Source organism: Onychomys torridus, chromosome 1, assembly GCF_903995425.1.
Source record: "Onychomys torridus chromosome 1, mOncTor1.1, whole genome shotgun sequence".
Lineage (NCBI taxonomy): Eukaryota > Metazoa > Chordata > Mammalia > Rodentia > Cricetidae > Onychomys > Onychomys torridus.
The window spans coordinates 159,994,812-160,022,453 of NC_050443.1; the positions used below are offsets into that span (position 1 = coordinate 159,994,812).

The 27,642-nt window shown below is 37.5% G+C and overlaps 1 protein-coding gene across 5 annotated transcripts in view; it reads left to right on the forward strand.

Moving 5' to 3' along the window:
• Positions 1–27,642, forward strand: part of Lcor (ligand dependent nuclear receptor corepressor) — a 129,826-nt gene that overhangs the window by 55,275 nt on the left and 46,909 nt on the right. For all 5 annotated transcript variants that reach the window (XM_036169335.1, XM_036169315.1, XM_036169329.1 and 2 more), the window contains 2 exons: positions 680–759; positions 23,499–23,631. Coding sequence is in view for 4 of the 5 variants with exons in the window: in XM_036169315.1 (XP_036025208.1) it covers positions 680–759; positions 23,499–23,631 (213 nt within the window). In the remaining variant the exon portion in view is untranslated. The remainder of the gene's footprint in view (positions 1–679; positions 760–23,498; positions 23,632–27,642) is intronic.

The following is a 27,642-nucleotide window of genomic DNA, read 5'->3' on the forward strand; positions in this document are numbered from 1 at the left end:
AAAGGTAGAGATCTGTCTGTATCTCTGTGAGTTCAAAGCCACACTGGGAACAGCCAGGCATGGTGACTCACACCTTTAATCCCAGGAAGTGAGGGCAGAAAACAGAAAGGTATATAAGACGTGAGGACCAGGAACTAGAGCTGGTTAAGCTTTTAGGCTTTTAGCAGCAGTTCAGCTGAGATTCATTCTGGATGAAGACTCAGAGGCTTCCAGTCTGAGGAAACAGGATCAGCTGAGGAATTGGTGAGGTGAGGTGGCTGTGGCTTGTTCTACTTCTCTGATCTTCCAGCATTACCCCAATATCTGGCTCCGGGTTTGTTTTTATTAATAAGACCTTTTAACAATTCATGCTACAGAATAGAGTATAAATTTTTGCATATGTGAGACCCTGAGTTTGATTAGAACACAAGAATTTAGCATTGCAGTGGTAGTGCACCCCTTTATTCCCAGCACTCAGGAGGCAGAGGCAGGTGGATCTTTGTGAGTTTCAGGCCAGCCTAGTTTACAGAGCAAGTTCCAGGACAGCCAGGACTGTTGACAGATAAACCCTGTCTTAGAAAAACAAAACGAGATTTTAATGAGGGTTTTCTTAAGCTACATAATATTTTAAAGTAAGCTATGATTTATTTTCTGAAAGTTTTTATTTAATGACCATTAAAACTTTTTTTTTCTTGTGCAGAGTGTGAAGCTGAAAGCATTTCTGATTGGGCTTTTGATGAAAATTGTCTGTTCTGTTGGTTGAGAAGAGATAAAGTAAAGGTAACCAAGAAGTTTGGAAAACTTGTCTAGTATGGTATTTTAGTTTCTTTAAAAAAAAAATTGAATCATTTTATTGGAGGATTTGCAGAAAAAGGAAAATTTGATTTCCTGTTTATACAAGATTTGATAGTAACTGGCTTTTCAGTTTAAACTGTTTCCAGTATGTTGATTAGCCTCCTAAGAAATTTTACATCCTGACACACACTGTTTTATGTATATGTAAGCCGAATAATTAACCTGGTCTCAAACTGTTAATGTTTATCTGAAATATAAAGTTTATGATAATTTTAAAAAGTAGAAGTCATTTGTGGTACAAAATGATAGTAGTTACTAATTTGTGTAGACTCAAGATTTAGTAAGTTTATAATTTTAAATGTTTCTTTATAATATCTGGCCATTAGCTCAACCTTTGGGCTTCTGTTTTACTGCCTTAAAAAAAAAAAAGGCATAGTTTTGCTCTGGAAACATTTCAGTTACTGAAAACTCAGTAGTGGGTTTACCACTTTACCTTGCTTTCATGGTATCCTGTTCCCCACAGTTTTGCTGCAAAGCCTAGGAAACATTCTGATTTATTCTTTCTGCTATGCACTAACTATAGTTCATTGACAAACTTCTGTCAGTTACTCCTATTGAGTTTTGTTCTTTTTTTATCTCCACGGTCATCACTGTAGTCCATACTCATAGCATTATTTCTGGACTGCTGAAATAACGTAGTTTTTATTGAACAAATGCTTTCCCCTTTTTCTAATCCTAAAAGTATGTTCTTAAATACCTCTTCTTTGTAGCTTAAAAGTCTGTTGCTTTTTTCTTGTGCCTCTCTTGTCCTATGAATGGTACACATATGCTCCTTTTACCGTTTCACCTTTTATACTGTTGTAATAAATGTAATTTATACCAATTATTTGTCAGTTGATATTATGTCTTATTTTGTTCCCCCTTTTCTGAAAGTTTAGAGTATTTGTTCCTTCCTACATTTCCAGTTGCTAATGATGGCCGTGCTTATATCTTCTTTGTCTCAGTTATACCGCTGTTTTATTGCCTATGGTTGAAACATAGCTTTTAATATCTGAATGCCATCATGTGGACAGTTTAAAAGCTTCTCACATGTATTAGGGCATCTTTTTCTTGTTTTCTTCATGAAAAATTGTTGCTGCTACTACTATCCATGATAGTCTATTTTTGTTAATGAAAAGGTTGTTTTGAAATTGTAGAGAATAAAGCAACATTGTCAAGAGTAAGCCATAAATGGAGTTGATGTTTGATGTTTAAATTCTGTGTGTTTGCATTTATGTGTGTATATGTTAGATGCCAGCTAGTGAGTAAATCATTTAATAGGAATTGTGGTAGAAAAGGAGAAACAGTGTTCTTTTCAGATTAGAATCGGCAAGAGAGTTATTCTCTGCCAAGTAATGGGTGCAATATGTTGCTGTAATATGATTGAAAGTTCTCTCTTGATGTATAAGGAACAAATTCTGAATCAATATTCTTAGGGGAAAACAAATAAGACATGAAATAATATATCTATTAAAATAGCTGTTTTTGCAGTTTTTAGTTGACCTTTTAACTTGAATATTTTTCTGTGGGGAGGGGGGTGTATGCACATATGTGTGCCAGTTTACTCATCTATGTGTGTGTACACTTATGGAGGCGAGATGGTTGACTTTGGATATCTTCCTCTGTTGCTCTCCACTTTATAATTTGAAACAAGATCTCATTGAACCTGGATGTCACTGCTAAAATCCAGACTAGCTGGCCAGTGAACCCTTGGAATCTGCCTGTATCCCATTGTTCCCCTATCTCACTGCAGATGTTCAGGTGTACTCTGGTCGTTCCTGACTTTTCATGGGTTCTAGGGATCTGAACTTACTGGGTCATCTCCCCAGATGGAGAAAGAGTGTTTCTGTTTGGCAGCTCATAAATCTCTGTGGTTTTTTTTTTGTTTGTTTTTGTTTTTTTTTCTTCAAGACAGCCATCCAGTACTGGAAAATAGGAAGTGAAGGAACCTATGTAATATAAATTTTTATAAATAGCCTTTGTTGTATTATATTAAAAATGTTTAGCTGGGCGGTGGTGGCGCACGCCTTTAATCCCAGCACTCGGGAGGCAGAGGCAGGTGGATCTCTGTGAGTTCGAGGCCAGCCTGGGCTACCAAGCGAGATCCAGGGAAGGTGCAAAGCTACACAGAGAAACCCTGTCTTGAAAAACAAAACAAAAAAAAACAACAAGAAAAAAGTTTATGTCTTGGGACTCTTTGCAGACATTTGTAACATCTTACTTGAGAAAGATTAGAATTTAGAAATAAATCCAATGCTTTGATGCTGTCATCTGTAAAAATAGAAAAAAATGGAAATACCAAGAAAACATGATAATATGTAATAGTATTGTACATGTTACTGGAGTCTTGAGTTTGGGGTTGATGAGATTAGAATCTAGAGTATGTCTAGAAAAGCAGAAGTAATGACCTATTTGAGAAAAAGGTGGATGTGTAGTATGTTTTGTTTTTGTTTTTGTTTTTTTAATTTAAGCTTGAAATTTTAGTGACTAATAAGTCTGTTAGAATGGATAATATAAATAAAACTTTCTTATATATTGATATGTAGGCAAAAAAGTCAAAAGTAGCTAGCTATCTTTGGGAAATGGAACTGATACTCACCTGTAGTCTATAGTGGTCCCTCTTTCTGGAGGCATGCGTTCTAAGACTTTTGTTTAATGCCTAAAATCATGGATAGTATTGAGTCATGTCTACTTACTGTTTCTCCTGTGTATAAAAGCTTATACTTACTTTATAATTAGGCACAGTAGGAGGTTAACAATAGTGACTAAAGTTGTAACAATCAGAATGTTTCCTGTTCATGCTTCCACTCATCAATTTAATGTCTCTTCTGCCTTAACTGAGTGCTTTGATGTATCATAGCTATAACTTTGTCAAAAATAGCACACATTTTACTTTGTTTCACAGTTTCACAGATTGAGCCTGTCACTCTATTGGTTTGTTGTTTTTTTTTTTAAGATTTATTTATTTCACTTTAACGTGTATCAGTGTTTTGCCTGTGTGTATATCTGTGCATCATATTTGTGTCTGGTGCCTGCTGATGAGAGGGCATTGGATCTCCTAGAACTGGAGTTACAGATGTTTGTGAGCTGCCATGTGGACATTGGGAATTGAACCCGGATTCTCTGCAAGAACAAGTGCTCTTAACCGCTGAGCCATCTCTTCAGCCCCTAGTATTAGATTCTTAGCAGCTTCAGCATACGATTTTTTATATATATATATATATATATATTTTTTTTTTTTGGATTTTTGAGACAGGGTTTCTCTGTGTAGCTTTGCACCTTCCCTGGATCTCACTCTGTAGACAAGGCTGGCCTCAAACTCACAGAGATCCACCTGCCTCTGCCTCCCGAGTGCTGGGATTAAAGGCGTGCGCCACCACCGCCCAGCAAGATTTTTGTTTTTTAATCATGTATATATGTATGTGCTGGGGCAGGTGTTGTACCATTGAAGAGCAGAGGTGTTGGATTCCCTAGAGCTGGAATTAAAGGCAGCTGTGAGTCATAATGTGGGTGAATTCTGGTACTTCTGGGAAGAGTAATACATATTCTTAACCTCTGAGCTATCTCTCCAGTCCAGCATATTTTTTTAACCCTTATAATATTAAGAATTTTCACCTTTCACTTATATGAACTATTATATGGCATATCGGAATTTCCACCCTCACTATATTAGTGTTTTGGGGCATTGTTTACTAAATATAGTCTACTATAGACAGCATTGTGATAGCATGGCAGTTCATTTGATAAGTAACAGCTGTTGTGTATAGCATGTCTGCACTGGACTAGAGTGAAGCAACTTGAGATTTCACTGCACTACCCAAAATAGCACACAACAAAACTTGTGAATTATTACTGGCATTTCATAGTTTTGGACTACAGTTGACCATGGGTAACTTAAACTGTAGAAAGTAAAAGATCAATAAAAGAAACTACTTTAGTAAAATACCACAGAGGCTAGAGAATATAATTTATAGGTAAAGATAGCCATCTTTTGAGCATCCTCTTTGCCGATAATTTTTGTATGTTACAGTTTAATCATCAAAACAATCCTGTGAAGTTGGTTTAAAGATATTCTAATTTTAGAAACAAGAAAATGGAAAAAGGGTCAGAGACTGTCAGTAGGCAAAGCCACATAATTGAGATTTCACCTTTGTTTTTTGTTAACAAAAATAACAGTGGAAATATTGAAAGTAAGAGGAAGAATTAAGCAGGACTTAGAATTACTTGGAAAGAATAAAAAAAGTAAGAGCTTAATGCTGTTTGAAATGGCCAGTTTTAGCTATGCTGGGAGCCAGTGAGTCCTAACTTACTGGCTTGCTCGCATCTTTTCCTTTTCCCTTTTCTCTTTATTGGCAAAAGTAAGCTGTGTATTTACTAAATAGGAAGCTGAGAGTTTTCATAAATTTGAAAAATTATATTAATGTGTATTTTGAGTGTATCCATGTGCCAAGAATATATTCAGAGTCTTCATTATTTATTCATCTGCTTCATAAATATTTTTTTGGGAGGGAGAAGGTACTGTTTTTTTTTGTTTTGAGATAGGCTTACTGAATAGACCAGTTTGGTTTTAAGGACAAAGTCCCCAATCTCATACAAGCATTTTTAGAGCTAATTGTTAATACAAGATAATATAAATAATAAAAATAGTAGATGCTACTGGAGTTGCTTTACCAAGGAAGTAGAACTCAGTTTGTACCTCAAAAGGAAATCTTTTTTTTTAAGATTTATTTATTTATTATGTGTATAGTGTTCTGCCTGCATGTATGCCTGCAGGCCAGAAGAGGGCGCCAGATCTCATTACAGATGGTTGTGAGCCACCATGTGGTTGCTGGATATTGAACTCGGGACCTCTGGAAGAACAGCCGGTGCTCTTAACCACTGAGCCATCTCTCCAGCCCCAAGAGGAAATCTTTTCTTAAGTCATTGATTTCAGTAGTTAATTTTTTAGTGTACAGTAGAGAGAGATTTGTAATGAGAAAATTGTAGGATCTAGCAATAGCCCAGAAAAAACAAGCCTGAACTAGGGTCTTTAATTTGAATAGTCACAGGGAAGATTAGTTAGAGAATCTGGACTAAAGCATTACCAGTACTTGATGATTATACATGAATTATGTAAATGTTTAGTGGATGTAAATAAAGGAGAAAGAAGTGATACTAACTTCAGTTTCCAAGCTGAGTGGAAGTAAGCATATAATTGAAAATGTCCAGTCCAAATAGAGTTTTGTAAACCAAATTGAAATACAGTATGTGGGATGAAAACTTGGGAGAATTTTCAAGCAAATGATATATTTAAGGGAGATAAATCTTTGAGACTTACAGAGAACCTTCATTTTAGGAAGTAGATAAAAATCAAATTGGAAAGAACAGTAGAATAAGAGTTGCCTGCTTCACATCAAGTACCTTCCAGGTTCCACATATAACAAAGTACAGGGTCTGTTGTCATCTTTATTGTACTAACGTAGACTTCCTGGGCAACTTCTCCGAATAGAATGGACCTTAAGTGAGGTGAATGAGTGCCCCCAGAATACACTCTAAGAGAATAGCTTGACAGGATTACTGATGAGGAGAGCTAGACTGTAAGTCTGACAGTTAATATTAGTGAGAAATTAGGTGATTGTGTATGTTAAGTAATGGAGATGTAGTACTAATTTTTCAAGTAATTAAAAAGAGTGGTAAGGAGAACAAGAGCAGAGAATGAGTAGACAGGGTTTAAGACAAGATTTTTTGGAGCAGGATGGAAGCTTGAGCAGATTTTATTCTTAGAAAAAGCTGAAGAGGGAGAAATTAAAACAGGCATAGAGTGCTGGAGACATGCCTTTAGTAGTTAAGATTCTCTACTGCTCTTGCAGAGGGACCATGTTCACTTCAGTACTCAGTCAGACTGCTCACAACCACCTGAAACTCCAGCTCCAGGGGATCCAACATTCTCTTCTGGACTTCACTGGCACATCCCCTCCCCGTGTGCATTATGCCCATACAGATACACGTAGGCACATAATTAAAAGTTCAAAACAAAACAGAACAAAACAGAAGGAAGGAAGGAATGGCTGAATAAGGCAAGACTGTAAGAAACCCAAAAAGAAATTATCTATAAACAGTGCTGGGAATTAGGACACACTCAATTTAACTCTAGGAGTCACAGTTGTTAGGGATTCAACAAGGCAAGAATGCCTTAAACATTAAGACTCTTGCCTGCTAACTTGTTCATAGAGTTCTATAATCTTCATTTGGATTACTGTTCAGAATGTCCTAGCATATCAACAAGAAGAAAGGTAGTTTCATGAAAATTAATTGGTAAAATGACTTCATTCAGCATTGTATTTTGAAGCAAGAAAAAATTACTAAAGTCTTCATACTAAATTAAAAAATTACTCCATAGTGTTATATTTTGTTAGCATAAAAAAGGCATTTTGTATAGACATTAAGGTTCTAAGATTTTATTGATTCTAAAGTTTCGTGGTTTTCTAAAAAAGTTTCCTTTTTCTTGAGAAGAGCCCTCCCACCAACACTTACACTCACTCTCTCCCTCTCTCCCTCCTTTCCTCTCTCCCTCTCTTACCCTTTCTTCCTCTCCCCTGTCCCCTCTCATATCTGTCTGTCTCTATTAGATAAGGCTGACCTAGAACTCAGAGATCTACAGCTCTCTTACTGCCTGCCAAGTTCTGAGTGTTTGTACATGGACTTTCTTTCTCTTCTTTCCCCTCTATTATAAAAGACTATTTTTATACTATTTCTCTTCTCTCGTCCTTATTTTTTATCATATTTATGTTCTTTACAATGTTACTTGTATTTTCTTTATAATTTTTTCCTTACATTTATTTATTGAGGCATGGGATACGTGGGTCAGAGATCAGCTTGCAGGAGTTACACCATGTAGATCCCAGCTCAAATATAGATCCTCAGATTTGGAGGAAAGCACCTTCATCTGCTGAGTCATCTTGCCACTCTTATTTGCATCTTTGAGTATACCTCTTTGTGGTTTTATTGTATGTTTGTTTTGGTTATTAATTTTTATTTTTATTTTTTTAAGATTTATTTATTTATTATGTATACAGAAGAGGGCACCAGATCTCATTACAGATGGTTATGAGCCACCATGTGGTTGCTGGGAATTGAACTCAGGACCTCTGGAAGAGCAGAGGGTGCTCTTAATTTATTAATTTTTAAAAGGTTTAATTTATGTGTATCTGTAGGCACACATGTGTGCAGGTGGCCTCAGAGGCCAGAAGAGGGAGGGGGTTGGATAACTTGGAACAGGGGTTGCAGACAGTAGGGAACTGCCATGTAGGGAATTTAAACCTAGATCCTTTGGAAAGTAGCTAGTGTCTTAATTACTGACTGAGCCATCTCTCCAGTTCCCACAGATAGTACTTTTATAATAGTCTAGTAGAAGAATTAAGAAATAGATAATATAAGATATAAAACTAGGGCTGTCCAGTGGCACAGATAGAATGCCATAGGAGTTCATAATGCTTAAACTTTATGATGGTATTATCCTAAATGGACAGTTTTATAACCTTTCACTTAAAATGACCACGGGCATCTAGGGATATCCATAGTCAAAAGAAAATAGTGGATAAAATTTTCAGAAAGCTTTCTTATCTGTTGGGCTGTTAAATGAAAATTGGGGATAGTGTCAACTTTGATTTCCAATAAGTAGAGATCCTTATCATTGTGATAAGGCTTACATTTATCTTTAATACTTTTTAATAGCTTGTGCTTGTATAATGTAAGAAAACTATCCACAGCAAGTGATGAGTTGCTGTACATTTTTAATGCTGCATCAAAACTCACTTTCTGTAGAGTTCCTTTAAGAAGTTCCAAAAGATAGATGTCTAGAGGATGATTATTTTCTTTCAGATGCCTACAGGATGGTTGCCATTTTCCTCTAGCTTATGAAGTTGCAGGTCTGCTTCATTAAGTTAAGAGAATGTATATATGTGGGGGACTGCTGGAATAGTTACCGGTTTGATAGGGATTGTGTTAAACATTTAATTGTTTTTAATAATACTAACATCTTAATACTAAGTATTTGTCTTTAAAAAAAAAGGATTTACTTACTTTCATTAGTAAAACCAACAACTGTACATTACACTCATTACACAAAAGCACCAGCCAGGGGGAGACAAAGGTACTAGATGATAATCGTGGATCTAGTATTCATATGAGCAGCCCTTGAGCAGCTGGGCAGATTATTTTACCACTAATGGCAAGAGTCTTATGACTCTTTTCGTTTAGTTTGGTGTTTTCAAGACAGGGTTTCTCTATGAAACAGTCCTGGCTGTCCTAGAACTCGCTCTGTAGACCACACTGGCCTCAAACTCACCGAGATCCACCTGCCTCTGCCTCTAAAGTGCTGGGACTAAGATGTGTGCCACCGCAGCTCGACTGTCTTACTACTCTTTACAGATGTTCCTAGAGACTTTATCAGATCATGGAGTTTTCAGTTTCTTACTTACAAAAATATTTATGTTAAGGTCTCTATCTCTCTGAGATCCTGATTCTGGTAGAGTCATCAGTGCTGAACCGTTACTTCCTTGTGTTCAGTTCTCTCTTCAGACGTGAAACAACCCCTCCCAAATTAAGAGAGCTTCAGTGGTTTCCAGCCTTTAAACTTAGTCGTTTTCCTCCTCAGTAACTTGGTAGTCCGCTCATCCAAACTGAAAATAGCATTTATATATAGCAAAAATATATTCACTTTGTTTATATAAAGAACAATAATTTAAGATTCTCTCTTAGATAATTGACCTTAAAGTATATGAACATTTAAAGTGGTGGAGTCATTTTATTTAGGACTTGATGGCATTTAAAATAATAAGATGAAGGAAATTGGCATTTAAATCAGTGAATTGCATCTTGTCAGCTCTTTTTAGCTTATTACTGAAAATGTCAGGAAGCCATGGGTAACAGGCAGGGCTGCAGCTATAGAATCACAACTCTAGAAGACTGTTTTAACACAATTACTACAAAACTTGGTTGTATACACTTAATTTTATTTTCTAGGTTTCTTTGGTATGCCCTGTGGTATGAAATCATAACAATTGCCTCTAAATTTAGATAATAAGGCACATAGTAGGTCTGTATTTAGGAAGGAGTAGCTTTCAAAAGTCATCCTTTCGCTTTTGTGTTACACTGGGGAAACCCGGGGTCATTTGTTTTCCCATTTCCTTTTCTTTCATTTCCTCAAGAGAAAATAAGCAGCCATTTCAGCTTCTCTCCAGTCTCACCTCCCCAGATGTAGGGCGACAGATGTTAGACTTAGAAAAGAAATGGTAAGAAACGTTCACCCTTACTATTTAAAATTTAACTTTATTAACAGTTTATTGCTGTGAGTGCTAACTTCCACACTGATATAAGTTTCTTGCATTGTTTATTCAGTGACATCTTTGCTATTCCAGGGACCCCTGGGGCTGTAGTTGTTTTAAATCTGGGAGGAGCTTCACATTTCTATCAGGTCAACAAAATGTGCTTTGTCACTAAGTCTTGCCCAAGTTAAAAGAAGAAACTATATATGCAGCAGAACTTGCATGTGGCTTGTGAGAACTTAAGTATTTACTATGTGACCCTTAACAGAACACTTCTTACCTTCAGTGAACATTTACTATAGTGACACACTTGGAACCTAGTACCTTTACTACCCTGAAACTAATTTTCAGTGGTCTTTCAAAATTGAGGTAATATTTTTATACAGTAAAGCTAATTCAAAGAGTAGGGTTAGTTGATTTTGGTAAACGTTTTCAGCTATATATATATCATAGACATGACAAAATTTAGCTCATCATTTCTTTATAACTTATTATATATATATATGAGTGTATGTCCTGCATGTATGAGTGTGTACCACATGTGTGCCTAGTGACTGCAGGGGTCCAAAGAAAGTATCATATGCCCTGGTAACTGGAGTTACAGACTTGTTGTGAGCTACCATATGATGCTTGGAGCTCAACCTCCATTCTCTGCAAGAATAGCGAGTGCTCTCAACCTCTGAGCCATCTCTGTCTCCAAGCTGTTCATTTTTTAATGGATCTTTGAATTGTTGTTAGGTGATGACTGTTGTGACTTAATCACTTACAAGTCTCTTTAAGGGCACTGAGTCTATATCATACTGAGTAGTAGTGTGTGTTCCTCATCTTCCATCAACCATAAGAGAACGCCAGTGTTCTACACAGTGCCAGTGTTAATGTTGCCAGTCTTCACGTTACCCAGTGGCTGTCTTCTGCAGGTGGTGTCTGTCTCATGACAGTTTTCTTTTTCATTCCTTGGATGACAATTGGTGTTGAGATTTTCATTCATATTCATCAATCCCTACTTTCTTTCCATTCCTCTCTCTGTTGATACATAGACAAACCCGTGTGTGTGTGTGTGTGTGTGTGTGTGTGTGTGTGTGTGTGTGTGTTTTGCCATATGTATATTTCTTTAGCCTGTTTGTTACTTAAAGAAATTTACTAAATTATAATTGTTCTTTATGTATCCTTTATAAACCTCTTGGTCAGATGTGATGTACAGCTATTTTCTCTCAGGATGTAGCTTGTTCTTTCCCTCCCTCCCTTTTATAAATTTTTATTTATTTACTTACCTGTTTATTCTCCGGGAGTGTGTGGTAAGTGCCTTTACCCACTGCCCCAGCCCATTCAGATATTTTCCTTTCCTTTGCTTTCCTTCTTCTCTTCTCTTCTCTTCTCTTCTCTTCTCTTCTCTTCTCTTCTCTTCTCTTCTCTTCTCCTCTCTTTTTTCTTTGTTTTTTGAGACAGGGTTTCTCTGTGTATCCCTGGCTGTCCTGGATCTTGCTCTGTAGACCAGGCTGGCCTTGAACTCAAAGAGCTCCACCTGCCTCTGCCTCTGCCTCCTGAGTGCTGCAATTAAAGGCGTTCACCATCACAGCCCAGCTCACTCAGATATTTTCTTACAGTGGCATAAAATAGACAAAGATACATACACTCTATATTTGTAAACATCTTTTGAAGATTTTTATTGCCATGCCGCTCCAGAAAGCAGTAAAGCACAATATTAGGTGACAAGAGGACATTGTTGGGGAATAATTATTTCAAGGTGTGTTACTTTTGCTTATGTTGCATTTGTTTAACTATGTGAAGCTGTGTTACTGTGCCTGTGTAAAACACCTGATGGTCTAATAAAGAACAAACCAATAGCAAGGCAGGAGAAAGGATGGGTGGGTCTGACAGGCAGAGAGAATATATATAGAGGGAGAAATCTGGGAGGAGATCAAGAATCTAGCAGCCAGAGAAGGGGAGGACCTCAGAGATCAGCCACCCAACTACACAACCAGCAAGCCATGGAATAAAAGTAAGATTTACAGGAGAAAGAGAAAGGGAAAAGCCCAGAGGCTAAAGGTAGTTGGGATACTTTAAAGTTAAGAAAAACCAGCTAGAAACTAAGCTAAGCTAAGGCCAGACATTCATAAGTAATAATAAGACTCTGTGTGTGATTTATTTGGGAGCTGGCTGGCGGGCCCCCCCAAAAGAGTAATAAGACAACCACAACCAACAACAGGACATTTTCAAAGATTTCTATTTCTTTTTATTTTATGTGTGTGGGCATTTGGGGCATATATGTCTGTGCATCATGTATGTGCAGTGCCAAGTAGGCTGGAAAAGATCATTGGGCCTCCTGTAGTTACAGACTGTTGTGAACTGCCATATGGGTGCTGAGGATCGAATTTTGGTCCTCTGGAAGAGTAGCCAGTGATCTTAACTGCTGAGCCGTTTCTCCAACCCCTGTTAAGGTTTTATTAAGAACTTTATGTCTTACTGGAGAAGATCCCAGCCTGTTACTATTGCTCCTCCCACTGCCGCTCCTTTAGAGCTGGATGCTATTGCATCAATGACTGTGTGGTTAATTATTCCGTGCTGTGTGCTTACGATGACCAAGTGGATTCCGGCGACAGAATTAACTGTGGGTGGGAGCTGACTTACTAACTTATCCTTTAGGAAGTAGCTTCTAGAAGACAGAAATTCTAGCTTAGACCTTCATTCAGCTTTATTCCTATTTGGCTTTGGCCAAAAGCGTCTTTTTTATAATTGGAGCATCCAGTGTCCGTCCGTCCTTCCTTCCTTCTTTCCTTCCTTCCTTCCTTCCTTCCTTCCTTCCTTCCTTCCTTTCTTTCTTTCTTTCTTTCTTTCTTTCTTTCTTTCTTTCTTTTTAATAGAACAGTATCACATATTTTCGTTAACTTTTTGCCAAACTGTATATAATGCATCTATTTAAAACACAGATGTGGTAGAGGGGCAACACTGGACTATTTTGTTGTTGATTCACTGTCACCTGGCTGTTCAGTTCTTTGGCTCAATGCCACATAAACTTCCTTGTTTTTATTGGCTCATTTTGTATATGTATATACACTAAGGGACAAGATAGTAAGCCATGTTTTATTGATGCATTATCACGGTAAAATACATCCCCCAACACAGGGTTTCTCTCTATAGACCAGGCTGGCTTGTATGTAACTCAGCTTGCCTCTGCCTTCTGAGTTGCTGAGATTAAAGGCATGTACCACCACACCTGACTTGCTATAAATTTTTAAATAGTATGTCTAGGAGCAGTTGATAAAAAGTATAATTAAAGCAAAAGGCAAACAAAGTGTATGATTTTGTTCTAGTTTTAATTTTTAGTTTTTGTTCTATAAGTGAAACAGCCGTTTAACTGAAAAAGTCATTTGTAGGTGTATGTGTGCGCATGTGTGCACACAGTTGGACTTGGAAGTGTCTTCATTCTCATGTGGATAGAGTACATAGGTTAATGGAGGTGTGTTTTTCAGTTCTTAACCGCCTTAAGTTTTTGAGACAGTCTCTCACTGAAACTGAAGGTCACCATTCTGTTTGGCTGGACAGTTGGCCAACAAGCTCTAGGGATCCAGTGTCTACCTCGCCAGTGGTGATATTGTTGGCCATGCTTGTCTGGCTTTTTTCCTGAGTGCTAAGGATTTGAACTGAGGTCCTTATACTTGCATGACAATAATTTTACTGATTGAACCATCTGCCCAGCCTTTAAAAATACTTTTAAAACAACCATGTAATACTGTTTTAGTCTCTAGTTCTTATACAGAAGCCCAGACCTTCTAAGAGATGAGATAGACCTTAAGAACAGAGAACTCTTACAACTCTTTCTAGATGGACAAATTAGAATAGAGTTAGAAAGTACCTGAAGGCATTATTAAAAACAAAATTCAAAGGTTGGTAGCTCCTTTTTAGTAACAATTGAAATAACATGTGTTAAAAAGTTAACATTTGGGAAATGTGGAGATGGGAGAATGGGCTGGGGGTGGTGGTTGGTGACTGTTCTTTATAATACCTTCTAATATTTTTCCCAGAAACATATGTTAGTTATGAATTGTTTCTGAGATTGGAGGAATGTTAATCTGTATTTCATTGTTGTAATAAATCACGTCCTCATAGATTCATTTAAAAAAAAAAAAGTTAACATTAAGTCAGGCAGTGATGGTGCATGCCTTTAGTACCAGCACTTGGGAGGCAGAGGCAAGCAGATCTCTGAGTTCAAGGCCAGCCCATTCTACAAAGCAAGTTCCAGGACAGCCAGGGCTAAACTGAGAAAACCTGCCTCAAAAAAACCAAAAAGAGGAAGAAGAAAAAAACGTCAGTATTACCAGAAAAAAGAAGCAAGCAAGGAAAAGCCTTCCTGAAATCTGAGTTTTAAATATTAGTGACAGTTTACCACTGCAAAATGACCTCATTTTTGTTGCAACAGGCTTAGCAATTTATGCCCTAGTATATGGCAGAAACAGAATAGTCAGCTAACAGCCATTGGAGGATAACAGCTTGATGTGTGGCCCAATTATAGTCAGATCAGCTTGCAGTCTGGAGGAAGAGCAGATAGACTGGAAGAGAGCCAGACTGGACAAGAGACCCTGAGAAGTCCTAACAGTGGTATATAGAAGTGGTATCAGAAACTATTTACCAAATTGGATGAGGTGATTTACTCTTGCAATTTCAGTACTTTGGGGGTGTAAGAAGGAGAATGATATGTTCAATTGAGCCTGGGCAAATACTGATGCTGTGCTTTGTACATGGGGAAAACCAGAACATTATGAATCATGTAAACCCAGCAACTTAATATGCACAAGACCACATTACTCATTTTTACTAGGTACATGTGGAACATTCTCTAGGATAGACCATGTATTAGGACATAAGACAGATTGTCCCCTGCAGTTCTGAGGATCAAACCCAAAGTGCTATGCAAACATTCTTAACTGAGCTACACCCTAGACCCAAAAATTAATAATTAATTTTTAGAAGGTTGCAATCTTAGTTTTCCAACAAGGTGGAATGAAAATTAAAAACATGTAACAGGAAATACAATGAATTCACAATTGTGGAAATTGAAACACTTTTGTTAGAAGACAGAAAAATAAATCCCATAAGAAATTATAGACTAGCTTCATGAACTAAAATGAAACTTGATATCTAATTATCAGTATAAATAATCTATGGTTTCAAATGCCTACAGTAAGAAGAAATCCCAAACTAGTATCTTAACCACCGCCTTAAGAAACTGAAAAAATATGAACAGACTAATTAAAACAAACAGAAAAATAAGATCAGAGCACACAAATAAAATAGTATAGAAAATCATAGAGAAAAAAATCAAGGGGCTAGAGAGATGACTCGGTAGTTAAGAGCACTAACTGCTCTCCCAGAGGACTTTGGTTCAAGTCTTAAGACCCACATAGTGGCTCACAACTGTCTTAATTCAAGTTCCAGGGGACCCTGTGCTGCCTTCTGGCCTTTGTGGGCACTGCACATATATACTAGACAGACATAAATGCAGGCAAGACACCCATATACATTAAATAAAAATGCTTTGAAAAAAACTCCAGCTGGGCGATGGTGGCGCACGCCTGTAATCCCAGCACTCGGGAGGCAGGTGGAACTCTGTGAGTTTGAGGCCAGCCTGGTCTTCAAAGTGAGTTCCAGGACAGGCTCCAAAGCTACAGAGAGACCTTGTCTCGAAAAACAAAAACAAAAACAAAAACAAAAAAAAAGCAAAACTAAAAGCTATTTCTTTGAAAACATTAACAAGATTGATAAACTGCTGATTAAAAAAAGAACAGACTCAACTAATCATGAATGATAATGGGGGAATTACCTCCATCTTTATGACAGTAAGGATGCAAGTATGGCAAATAAGAATATGGCAAAAGAGATTGCATAGGAAATATTATGAATAATTTATATGCTAAAAATTAAATAACTTGAGAGGGTAAATTTCTAGAAAAGCTGAAGTATCAAAATTCATTTAAGAAATATATTTGAACCAGGTGGTGGTGTTGCATGCCTTTAATCCTAGCACTTGGGATGCATAGGCAGGTGGGTCTCTATGAGTTCAAGGCCAGCCTGGACTACAGAGAGAGTTACAGGACAGTTAGGGCTGTTACACAGAGAAACCCTGTCTCAGGAGGGAATAAAAATGAAAGGAAAAATAAAAGATTTGAATAGATCTGTATTGTGAGTTGAATTATGCCCTCCCCCAAAAGTTGTATTGAAAAAGAATAGTAACTGATGGTACTTATGAGTGTGATTTTATTTGAAAATTAGACCTGTAGAGTCTTAATATAGTCAAGTCGAAATGAAGTGATGGTGGGTCAGTGTGGTCCCTGAATCCAGTTACTTGGTGTCTTTATAAGTAAGGATAGAGACTTGAGGGGACAGACAAGCATACAGTGGGAAAGAAATATATAAAGATAGAAGCAGAGGTTTGATTACCTCATGGTAAACCTGGGAATACCCACAGTTGTCAGCAGTCAGCAGAGGTAGAAGCAAGTATAGAAGGACTCTTAGAGTCTTCAGAAAGGAAAGAACTCTGCATGGTTTTGAACAAGTAGCTCCATGACTTTGAGAATAACTTCTATTGTTTGAGACTTACGTGTCACGTTAAAGCAGCTCTAGGAAATGAATACAACCTGGAACAAATGAGATTACACTGACAATGAAAAATAAAAAACTAGGCCGGGCGGTGGTGGCACACGCCTTTAATCCCAGCACTCGGGAGGCAGAGGCAGGCGGGTCTCTGTGAGTTTGAGGCCAGCCTGGCCTACAAAAATAGCTAGTTCCAGGAAAGGCGCAAAGCTACACAGAGAAACCCTGTCTCGAAAAACCTAGATAAATAATAAAAAACTAAACATACTTGTTGGTGGACATTTGGAATATTTCGTATTTTCCCCTTTTTGTCTAATTAAAACAGGAAGGTTTTTGCCTGTACTGAATCCACCAGGTTTAAATGAATCCCCAGGGGAGTCTTGGCCCTGGAGGAGATGGGAATGGAGGGGAAGGGATGGGGGAAAGGTGGGGGTGGGGGCGGGAGGGGGGAGGACAGGGGAACCCATGGCTGATGTGTAAAATTAAAACACAAATATAATAATAATAAAAAAGGAAAAAAAGGAAGGTTTTAACTTTAACATAGTAAAATTATATACAACAAAAACAGTCATCAAGTTAGAATTACAGTCACAATATCTAGTTCATTTGTATTTGGCAAAATTAGAGAAAATACTCTATTATCTATTTTATCTACATGACTCTAAAGTTTTCTACCAAATTCATCTTACAAATACAGAAAACTTTAAGTAGACTAGTTTAACTATCTACTCTTCAACTCTATCAAAGACCCCAGGTGGATGAAATCTTACCTAGTGACAGAGACATCTGGCTGCCTGGACAGTCACCCAAATTTCCTCTGTAATGTTGGGGCATCCATCTTTGGCCTATAGGCCTAGAATATCTGATAGACTTAGCTCTGAAGCAGGAAATTTTGAATGATTGTCTTTCTTTGTCTTTTCAAAGTTTGGCAGTCGCTTTCTTTTATGTCTTGCTGGTCCAATTTGGATAGTATACTGTTAGCATTTGAGGCAAGGGCAGATTTTTGTCCAAATGGCATAAAAAAAGCAAACTCCATATGGAGACTCCTCAATGCCCATCATCTTTTCTGAAGTAGATTGGTGCTGTCAGAAGTAGATGTGTCTTGCTGTCATGAAAAGCCTTAGGTTATTAAAAATATTAAATACCATATTCTGTAGGTCTCTGAAGTATTTGAAGACCTTTTCTCTACCTAAATATATCTGTGTATAACCTTGAAAACATACCTAATATGACTATAAGTTTGACTCTTATAGATGATTATTAATCTGTATTTCTTAATTATACATTACATTTTAAAATGAGCTACATAAACACAATACCTTAAGAGTGGAAATATACATACAGTATAGCAAAATTAACTTTAAATTTCTATCAATATACCAAAATCCATGCCATTGTGAAATATTTAAGACTATGCTGGTAGTGGTGACACATGCCTTTGATCCCAGCACTCGGGAGGCAGCAGTAGGCGGATTTCTGAGTTCAAGGCCAGCCTGGGCTACAGAGTGAGTTCCAGGAAAGGCACAAAGTTACACAGAGAAACCCTGTCTCAAAAAAACAAAAAACAAAAGGAAGGAAGGAAGAAAGAAAAGACTAGTAGGATGGTTTTTGTTGTTGTTGTTGCTTGTTTTGTTTTTAGTTTAAAAGTAGATTTAATGGCTGGGCAGTGGTGGCGCACGCCTTTAATCCCAGCACTTGGGAGGCAGAGCCAGGTGGATCTCTGAGTTCAAGGCCAGCCTGGTCTACAGAGCAAGATCCAGGACGGGCATCAAAACTACATGGAGAACCCTGTCTTGAAAAAGCAAAAAAAAAGTCAATTTAACAATCTGCTTTTTTATACTGTCATTTCTATAACCCCCTCACCCTGCCTTTTCTTTGCAGAAAGAGATCTCTGACTCTAATCTCCTTTGTTCAGCATTTTTCCTGATCATTACCAAAAACAACTTGTAACCAACCCCCCTTCAATGATAATAAATATCCATAACTCATCTTTTGGGCATGTGGGCATTGTTCTTTAGACTACTTCCTGCTGTTTGGGGCTGCCAGTGATTTGGGGGACCCTGAGAAAATCAGGTAATTGTTAGGTCCTGGCAGTAGTAGTCTATGAGCCTGAGTCATCTCAGCCAGCAGCCTTGAAGCTGTTCTGAATATGGTATCACCTGGGCCATCAGCTTCTATTGGTGTCTGGTCCTCTTGCTCTGAAAATACATCAACTTTTAAAGGTAACATACATATCTGTATTAATACAGGTATAGACTATATGTTACCTTTAAAAGTCAAAGATGACTTTTTTTGTTTTATATTTGAGCAGGTAAACTATATATCATGTGTTGTGTAGTTCTTCAATATATTTATAGTCAGGATTTTCAGAGGGTCCTCCCTGATCATCTTTAACCTAGAATGAATCCACAGTCTCTCATTTCCTGTGGAAATAAAAACATAACCTCTTTCCCAAAGTAGCATATCTTTTGACTTCCATTTTGAAGTCAAGACATTTTAAAAATATAGAGGTTGTTTTAATCCAGCAATTTTTATAATCCAATGTGTCTCAGTAGCTATCATTTCTTCCTCAGCTGTCAAAAAATTCAAAGACAACACAATAACATACAGTATCTAGACTCTCTGTATTTCTCATCTTTATGTGACTTTTTTTATTACTTTACTCCCTTTTTAAGGACTTTATTATTTTAAAATTATGTATTTCTTGTTCGTTTGTTTGTTTGTTTGTTTGTTTGTTTTTCAAGACAGGGTTTCTCTAAGTTGCTTTTCGCCTTTCCTGGGACTCACTTGGTAGCCTAGGCTGGCCTGGAACTCACAGAGATCCACCTGGCTCTGCCTCCTGAGTACTGGGATTAAAGGCATGCACCACCACCACCACCCGGCTTGTATTTTTTTTTATGACTGTGTATATCTTCAAGCCTATGTATGTTTTTAAACATACTGTAACCCATTTAGAGGTTTTTGGTTTTTTTTTCAGTTTGTGTATCTGTAATGTTTTTCCATCGCTTGAGACAAATCTTAAACTTAAAATATTAGCCACCACAAATGTATCTTAGCTTAGTGCATGGCAGCTGGCAACTGGCACTCCCCCCAAGCAGCTGCTGGCAGATGCATCTTGGTATTGCGACCTGACATGAGAATAGAAAACCGGGTTTGGCTCTGTTTCTCTGTGTTTTAGAATCTTCTTTTTTAAATAGATTTATGTGGATGTACATGGCCTTGGACCTCGGGCACCATTTGTAGGCATACTTTTCTTTCCTGCCTCCCAGTTCCCAAATAACTGACATAGAGACTTAATATGAATTATAAATGATCAGCTGATAGCTCAGAATTATTACTAACTAGCTCTTACAACTTAAATTAACCTGTGTTTCTTATCTAGTGATACTACATGACTCATGCTTATTACCTCATCTTGTATACCTCCTGCTTCCAGTGTGTGGCTGGTGACTCTCCTGACCCTCCTTTTTTCCCAGAATTCTCCTAGTCTGGCTCCCCTCCCCCCATCTCTCCTGCCCAACTGTAGGCCAGTCAGTTTTTTATTAAACCAATTTAAGTGACAAATCTGTACAATATACAAAAGAATTATTTCACACATACCTATAGTCTGGAGGCTGGAGAGATGGCACAGCAGTTCAGAGCACTAGTAGTTGTTTGGGTCAGACCCAGGTTTAGTTCCCAGTACTCACATAGTGGTTCATAATCATCTGTAACTCCAGATCCAGTGGATCTGATGCCACCTTCTGAGTTCCATGGGTACCAGGATCATATACGCATGTTGGCAAACACTTATACAAATAAAATAAATCTTTTTTAAAAATTATCAAAGAAAAACCATGGATTCTGGATTTACCAGATACTTAATGTATTAATACTAATTCTTAACTAACTCTAACTTTTCCAAAGTATGGTAAGAACACCCTTTTTTTTTTTTAAGGAGTCTAATATTATCCACATGAAACTAAGCAGAAATATCACTGAAGACTACAGAATACTAACAGCAATACCAACAGTGAAGAATCTTCAGTATCTATCAGCATATAAAAGCTCAAATATACCATTATCTAGTGAGATTTACCTCAGGGTTGAAAGGTTGGTTTAATACACCAAGATCAATTAATGTAATACAAATGTGTTGCTAAAATAAATGGCAGACATCATGTAAGCATCTCAGTAGATAACTTAAAAAGTGTGACCAAACCTTGATTTTTCACAACTTGCTGCAAAAGCACTGTCTTACTTAAGACCGAAAGACTGAAACAGCTTCTTCCTAAGATGAGGAATAACATAGTACTGACTGTGATCAACACTTCATTCAACTTCATTTTAGGAGGTTCTAACTAGAGTGATACAGCAATTAAAAGCAATCTATACCATATAAATATTGGGGGGGGGGCAGGTTTGTATTGCTGTGAAGAGACACCATGACCACAACAACTCTTACAAAGTTTATGCTGTATAGAGTTTTAAGTTGTGTTTTAGATGTGTTTATTTGTATGTATTGATGCTTTGCCTGCAGGTTTGTGTATCAGTGCATGCCTAGTGTCCCAGGGAATCTGACATCCGCTTTGGTTTCTATGCACATGCACACACCTTTAAAAAAAAAATGGAGAAAGAGGGTTGGGTATGTAGCTAAGTGATAGAGCATTCATTCACCTGTCTGAGTCTCCCTAGGTTACATCCTCTGTACTACTAAAATACGTATGCACACATGCACACAAACACTTAATTGCTGCGAACAGTGGCATTAATGAAATGTTGAGAAAACTTACAGAATGGGGAGCAAATGCTTTTATATGCGTAATAATAGACAAAGAATATATCAAGAACTCTTAACAATAAAAACAGTCTAATTAAAAAGTGATCAGATAATCTGAATCTTCAAAGAAGTATTCAGATGACCAGAAAGCACAGAAAAAGCATGATATCGGGAAGATATAAACCTAAACCAAAGCATGACATTCATAGCATGTTTCTTTTAAAATGGTGTCTTACTTAGGGTTTATATTGCTGTGAAGAGACACCATGACCACAACAACTCTTACAAAGTAAAACATTTAATTGGGGTGCCTTGCTTACAGTTTCAAAGGTTCAGTTCATTATCATCATGGTGGTGAGCATGGCAGTGTGCAGGCAGATGTGGCACTGGAGTAGTAACTGAGAGTCCTACATCTTGAAGGCATCAGGAAGTTGATTGAGACACTGGGTGGTATCCTGAGCATAAGAAACCTCAAAGCCCACCCCCACAGTGACACATTTCCTCCAACAAGGCCATAGCCACCCCAACAAAGCTACACTTTCTAATAGTGCCACTCCCCATGAGATTATGGGGGCCAATTACATGCAAACTACCACAGATGGATAATTTTTTTAAAAAAAGGTATTCATGACTATATGGGGAACTTGAAAACTCCATGTATTTTTGTTGTGAGTATAAAGTGGTACAGCTACTTTTATACTTCTTCAGATGCTGAACATAGTTAACATATGATCCAGAAATTACCTCTTAACTGTAGCTAAGAAAATGAAAATAAACATCCACACAAAAACTTAAGTACTCAATACTCTTATTACTTACGTGATAATAGAAAAGTGGAGACTGTCCACATAGTCATCAGCTGTTAAATGGATAAGATGTGGTATAGCCATAAAATGGAATGTTCATTTAGCAGTAAAAGGAAATGCCAACATCTGCCATGATACAGATGAACCTTGAAGTTATTTTCTAGGAGGAAATGTCACCCCCTCCAAAAAAAATAGGACTCCATTTAGATGAAATAGCCACAACAGGCATATCTTCAGTAGTGAAGTAACATATAACTAGCTGCTTAGGACTGGATATAACCAGGGAGATGGAGTTGAGTGTTAATGGGATATAAATATTCACATGGTGATGGCAGCAATTTATAGATATGAATAACATCCATTGGGTTTTACATAATGTGGCTGAGTTCTATCACCGAATACTATCATGATGAAGGAATTTAAATGTGAAACAAATAGGTATGATGATAATTGTAATGGAGAAATCATAGGAAGTGGTTGCAAACATTAGTGGATGCATTGTAAATCTTTGAGGAGTTTGAGGGTTATAATGTGCTCTCAATTCTTATACACATTTTATTGTGCAAAGTATGGCCCACTTTCTTGTTTAGAAAGCTTCTCTAGGTAGTGGTGAAAGTAAATACATGAGTTTAAACACTGCAGTGATGCAGAAGGAATGTGAACACAGGACTTAAAGCATGCTTAGAACGCATACTGTGCATTTCCCTATCTTATTTTCTGTGGTCACCATCATTGTTCTGGTTTCCTGTTGGATTGTGAGAGGCAAGGCTGGAAATAAGTGCAGAGCTCTATCAGCTTTGCACAGTGCTCTAGCAGCCTTGAAGTCATGTTAGGAGTCTCTGGAATGAGTTGATTACAGCATTTTGGACACTCTAAATCCCCATCTTATTGCATGTATGTATGTTCAGAGACGTACATACTGTAACTAAAATACTGAAATGTACTTGGAACAGACAGTTCGTGGTTTCAGTTCACTATCATAGTGCTAGTTCTGACTTATTTATCAACTTAACAGTAAGATCTGAGAGCTACTGTTGTAATACAGTTATTTAGGAACAGAATTTAAGTTTTAAGTATTTAAATAGGCTAAAAGTTTCTAAATATTTTAATTGTATTATACTAGTTTATCTTATTGGCTAGTAGTAACACTTGTATTTATGCATCTGTGCTTTGGATTTTTGAATGGGGAGAGATTTTGTACAAACATTTCACGCGATATTTTTACAGGGACACTTAGTCGGTCTGGATGAGCCAGCTTCCGGAGCTGGGCAAGAAGCTTTGCTTAAACAAGAGCACGCAAAAGTCACTCGACTCCAGAGACAAGCAGAAGAGTTCCTCAATGCAGTCTTTTATAGAAAAGGTTGGTTCAGTAACAAACGGCACAGCCTGCTTGTCTGACATTACTCTCCATCATTTCAATGTCATTTTAAGTTACTCTTAAAACATAAATTTGGAATAAAGTTAAGACAACCTATTGCTCTCTTTAATTCTGAAGTGGTGGTTTTAGTTAGTGTAGAAATTTATTGTGAAACTCTGCAATTTTTAGACAAGTTTTAGAAATATAAAATGCTACTGTTTAAATCCTTAACAATTATAAAAACCAGTAGTGCTATAAATTAAAAATCTGACCTGAAATTTCATTTGAAGTGAAAATATAGTTGAATCTTACAGTTGTATTGTAAGCATTAATATAATCTTTTAAAAACTATTTATTTTTATCTTATATGTGTGAATGTTTTGTCTTCCTACATGTCTATGCACCGTGTGTGTGCTTGTTCTTCTCATAGTTCAGAAGAAGGTATAGAGCTCTGGAACTGGAGGTTCCGTGGTTGTGAATCATGTGGGTACCGGGAACCGAATCTGGAACTTCTCCATGAGCAACAAGCTCTCCTAACCTCAGCCATTGCTCTACCCTCATTAACATCCTTTCATTTCACTGAATATTTTTCAACTTATTAAGTAGGAAAAATGTACACTAATAAAATATTGTTGCTTACATTTTGTGTAGAATTTAATAGCTCCCTCTGGAATTTCCAGCACATCATTTTCCTTAAAGAGGCTTGTTTTATATTGGTTTTGAAAAGCAGAAAAGATCTCTCCACCTGTCTTGTCTAACCTGTGACTCTCAGGCCACAGGCAGCAGAGGATAGCTATGAATATGGTCTAGCACAAAATTTTAAACATAGCTTAGGACATTATGAGATTTTTTTTTTAAATTGCAATTTTTTTAAAAATTGCAATAGGTGTGATGACAACATTGTGTTGCAGTGTCAAAAAGAGGCATGTGTCAGTCTGAGGCTTAGGGATTCTTCTTAGAGAATCAGTTCTTCTATTTTCTTTTTGGTTTTTTGAGACAGGGTTTCTCTGTGTAGCTTTGTGCCTTTCCTGGATTTCATTCTGTAGCCCAGGCTGACCTCGAACTCACAGAGATCCACCTGGCTCTGCCTCCTGAGTGTTGGGATTAAAGGCGTACTCTGCCGCCACCACCGCCTGGCTAGTTCTTCTATTTCTTTAAAAAAAAAAAAAAAAAAAAAACTTTAAAAGAATCTATTCACTTTATTTTTCATATGAATGTATGTATGTATGTGCACCACATGTGTAGCTTGGTGTGCTTGAAGGTTAGATACCCTGGAAATGGAATTATAGATGATTGTGAGCTACTATGTGGGTGTTGGAAATCAAATCCCAGCCCCCTGCAAGAACAAATGCTCCACTGAGACATTTCTCCCAACTCTTTTCTTTCTGTCTTTTTATGTTGTCAGTCTGTCCACCCCCCACAAACCCCCACTCCTACTTCCAGCACCATGCCTCCTTCAGGGTTGTCCTGGAACTCAGACATCCACCTGCCCCTCCCTACCTCCCAAGTGCTGGATTAAAGGCGTGTGTCACTGCAGCAGCTTCAGTTCTTCTTTATCTGCATACCCTCTTTATGATCTTGTTTTAGTTAGTGAAGAGTCTCTGTCTGTCTGTCTCTCCTCCTCTCCGCTCTCCGCCTCCCCTCTCTCCCCTCCCATTGCTTTCAATGGGGTCTCACTATGTACTACTGGCTAAACTAGAATTCATAGGAAATCCTCTTGTCTCTCAAATTCGGGGATTAAAGTTGTATGCCACTATGTCCAGTAGAGTCTTCACCTTCAATAAATTCTTTCTGAATGAATCTGTTCCTTAATTACACATTTCTTCTCCTGCTAAGGTAGATGTGATTATGATAGTTTCTAAAAATGTTTCCTACAAGGAAGGCATAGTAGTGCGCACTTGAGGTCCATGAAGTGGAGAAGCTGGGGTGGGAGGTTCTTGAGTTTAGGCCAGCTGGAATGGAAAGGAAAAACGGAGTTCTTGGTACTGCTGATTATCTTGGGTATGTTTAACCCTCAGCAGACCCAGAGAGCCCATCTCCTTTAGTGCATTCACATGGCCAGTACTACTTTGTACCGCTCATTCCTCGAGAGATGCCCTTCCTCCTCAAGGTGGACAGTGTGCTAGAAGTGTGAAAAAGGATTCTAATATTTGGTGACTGTTGGATACCAGTTGTCCTGCTTAGTGTGGTCTGTTTTCAGAACATTACTTATGTGAGAAGCCCTGTAAACTTACAGTATTCCTTAACTAAGTTTATTGTTTGGGGGAAAATACATGTTTTTGTATTTTCATTGTTCCATAAGATTCCTAGGCACATCAAATTTTTAAGTAGGCCACTACTTACCTTTAATTCTCATTGACACTCTATCCTAAATCTCCCAAATGAGTCTTTCAGACTCACTTTATCAAATTAAGTGCCCCAGTTCCAAAATTATGTTTTTAAAAAGCATAATTTTATGAATATTTGATTGTTTTAGTAAAGGAATCTTTACTAAAGAGTGTGCTATCACTCTTTTAATCTCAGCTGGCCAATCTCTGAAGAGTTCCAGGAAAGCCTGGTCTACATTATGAGTTCCATGCCAGTCAGGTCTACATAGTGAGACCTTGTCTCAAAAAAGGGTGAGGATATTGACATTTAAGGTATAAACTAGTAGCAGCTGATTATTCAAATATGTTTACAGTCGTTCTCCCTAGAGTGTACACAGACAATATCCTTGGTCTGTATGTTTCAGCAACTTTTTAAACTAAAGATAGAACGCTTTCTCCCAAGTGTACACTTTCTACCTGAGTCTTGGTTAGGAGGCGTTGACAGCAGATTCCTTCAGAGACATTCTACCCTACTAAGTTCCATGCCTTTGCCCCAAAAGAATAACATGTTCAAGTTCTTATAAGCTGTTGGTTCATAATATTTATAGTAGGAATTCTCATCTTAGAATTGGTTTTAGGATTTCATGAGTTGGAATTTGTATGAAACTTGAGTTATTTGTATATTGGTTGTACACTGATGTGAGGTGATTAGAAAAACTGTTGCTTTGGAATTGGAAATTCCTTTTTACTTTAAATGCTAATATTGTTACTTTGAAAGTATTTTATTAATCTTTATGAAAAGATCTCAGATGGACATTTGCATGCTGTAAATGCCAAAAATGGGCAATTATCCAGGGAGATGGCAATGAGTTTTTTCTGAAGAGAATAGTTTTTATAACTGGTTTGGCTTTCTCTTTTCCTAAATGCTAAAAAGTGTGAAAGTGTTTTTAAGTTTCAGATATTGGAATCTTTGTGTGGACTTACCATTCGAGAGCCCTATGAAAATCCAAAATTCAAACATTTGAGTCTTATGTCAACACTTGAAAGACTGGAATTTCAGGGCCTTTTGTGGTTCAGATTTTCATGTTTGGCATGTTTAGCCTCTAATTATGGTGCTTGGATTTAGTTTTCCAAGGGTTGTAAATTGTGTGTAATTATGTAGGAGTTTTGTACAGCTAAGTAGGAATACACATGCAGTAAAAGTAGTCTTTGTGATTGGGCCAATACAAGTCCTAAGAAGAGTTATACCCTCTCAATGGTTATCATGACCACATTCTTTTCAGCCTGCTTTGTTACCTGTATATTAAGTTTTGATAATTCTGCCAGCTGTGGTAGCCTTTAATCCCAGCATTTGGGAGGCAAAAGCAAATGGATCTCTGTGAGTTCAAGGCCAGACCTGTCTACATAGTGAGCTCCAGGGCAGAGAAGGAGAGACAGACAGACACACACACATACACACACACACACACACACACACACACACACACACACAGATCTCAAAGATTTGTTTAATAATTTTTTAAAATAGTATTTGCATTTTGAAATATACCATTGGCTGTGCTGTGACAGTGTTTGTGTATGTGGTTGTTAGTTTTTGTTTTGTTTTGTTTTTTGGTTTGTTGTTGTTTGGAGACAGGGTCTTCGTATAGCTCTGGCTATGCAGGAGTTCACTGTGTAGACCAGCCTGGCCTCCAGTTTATGGAAAGCA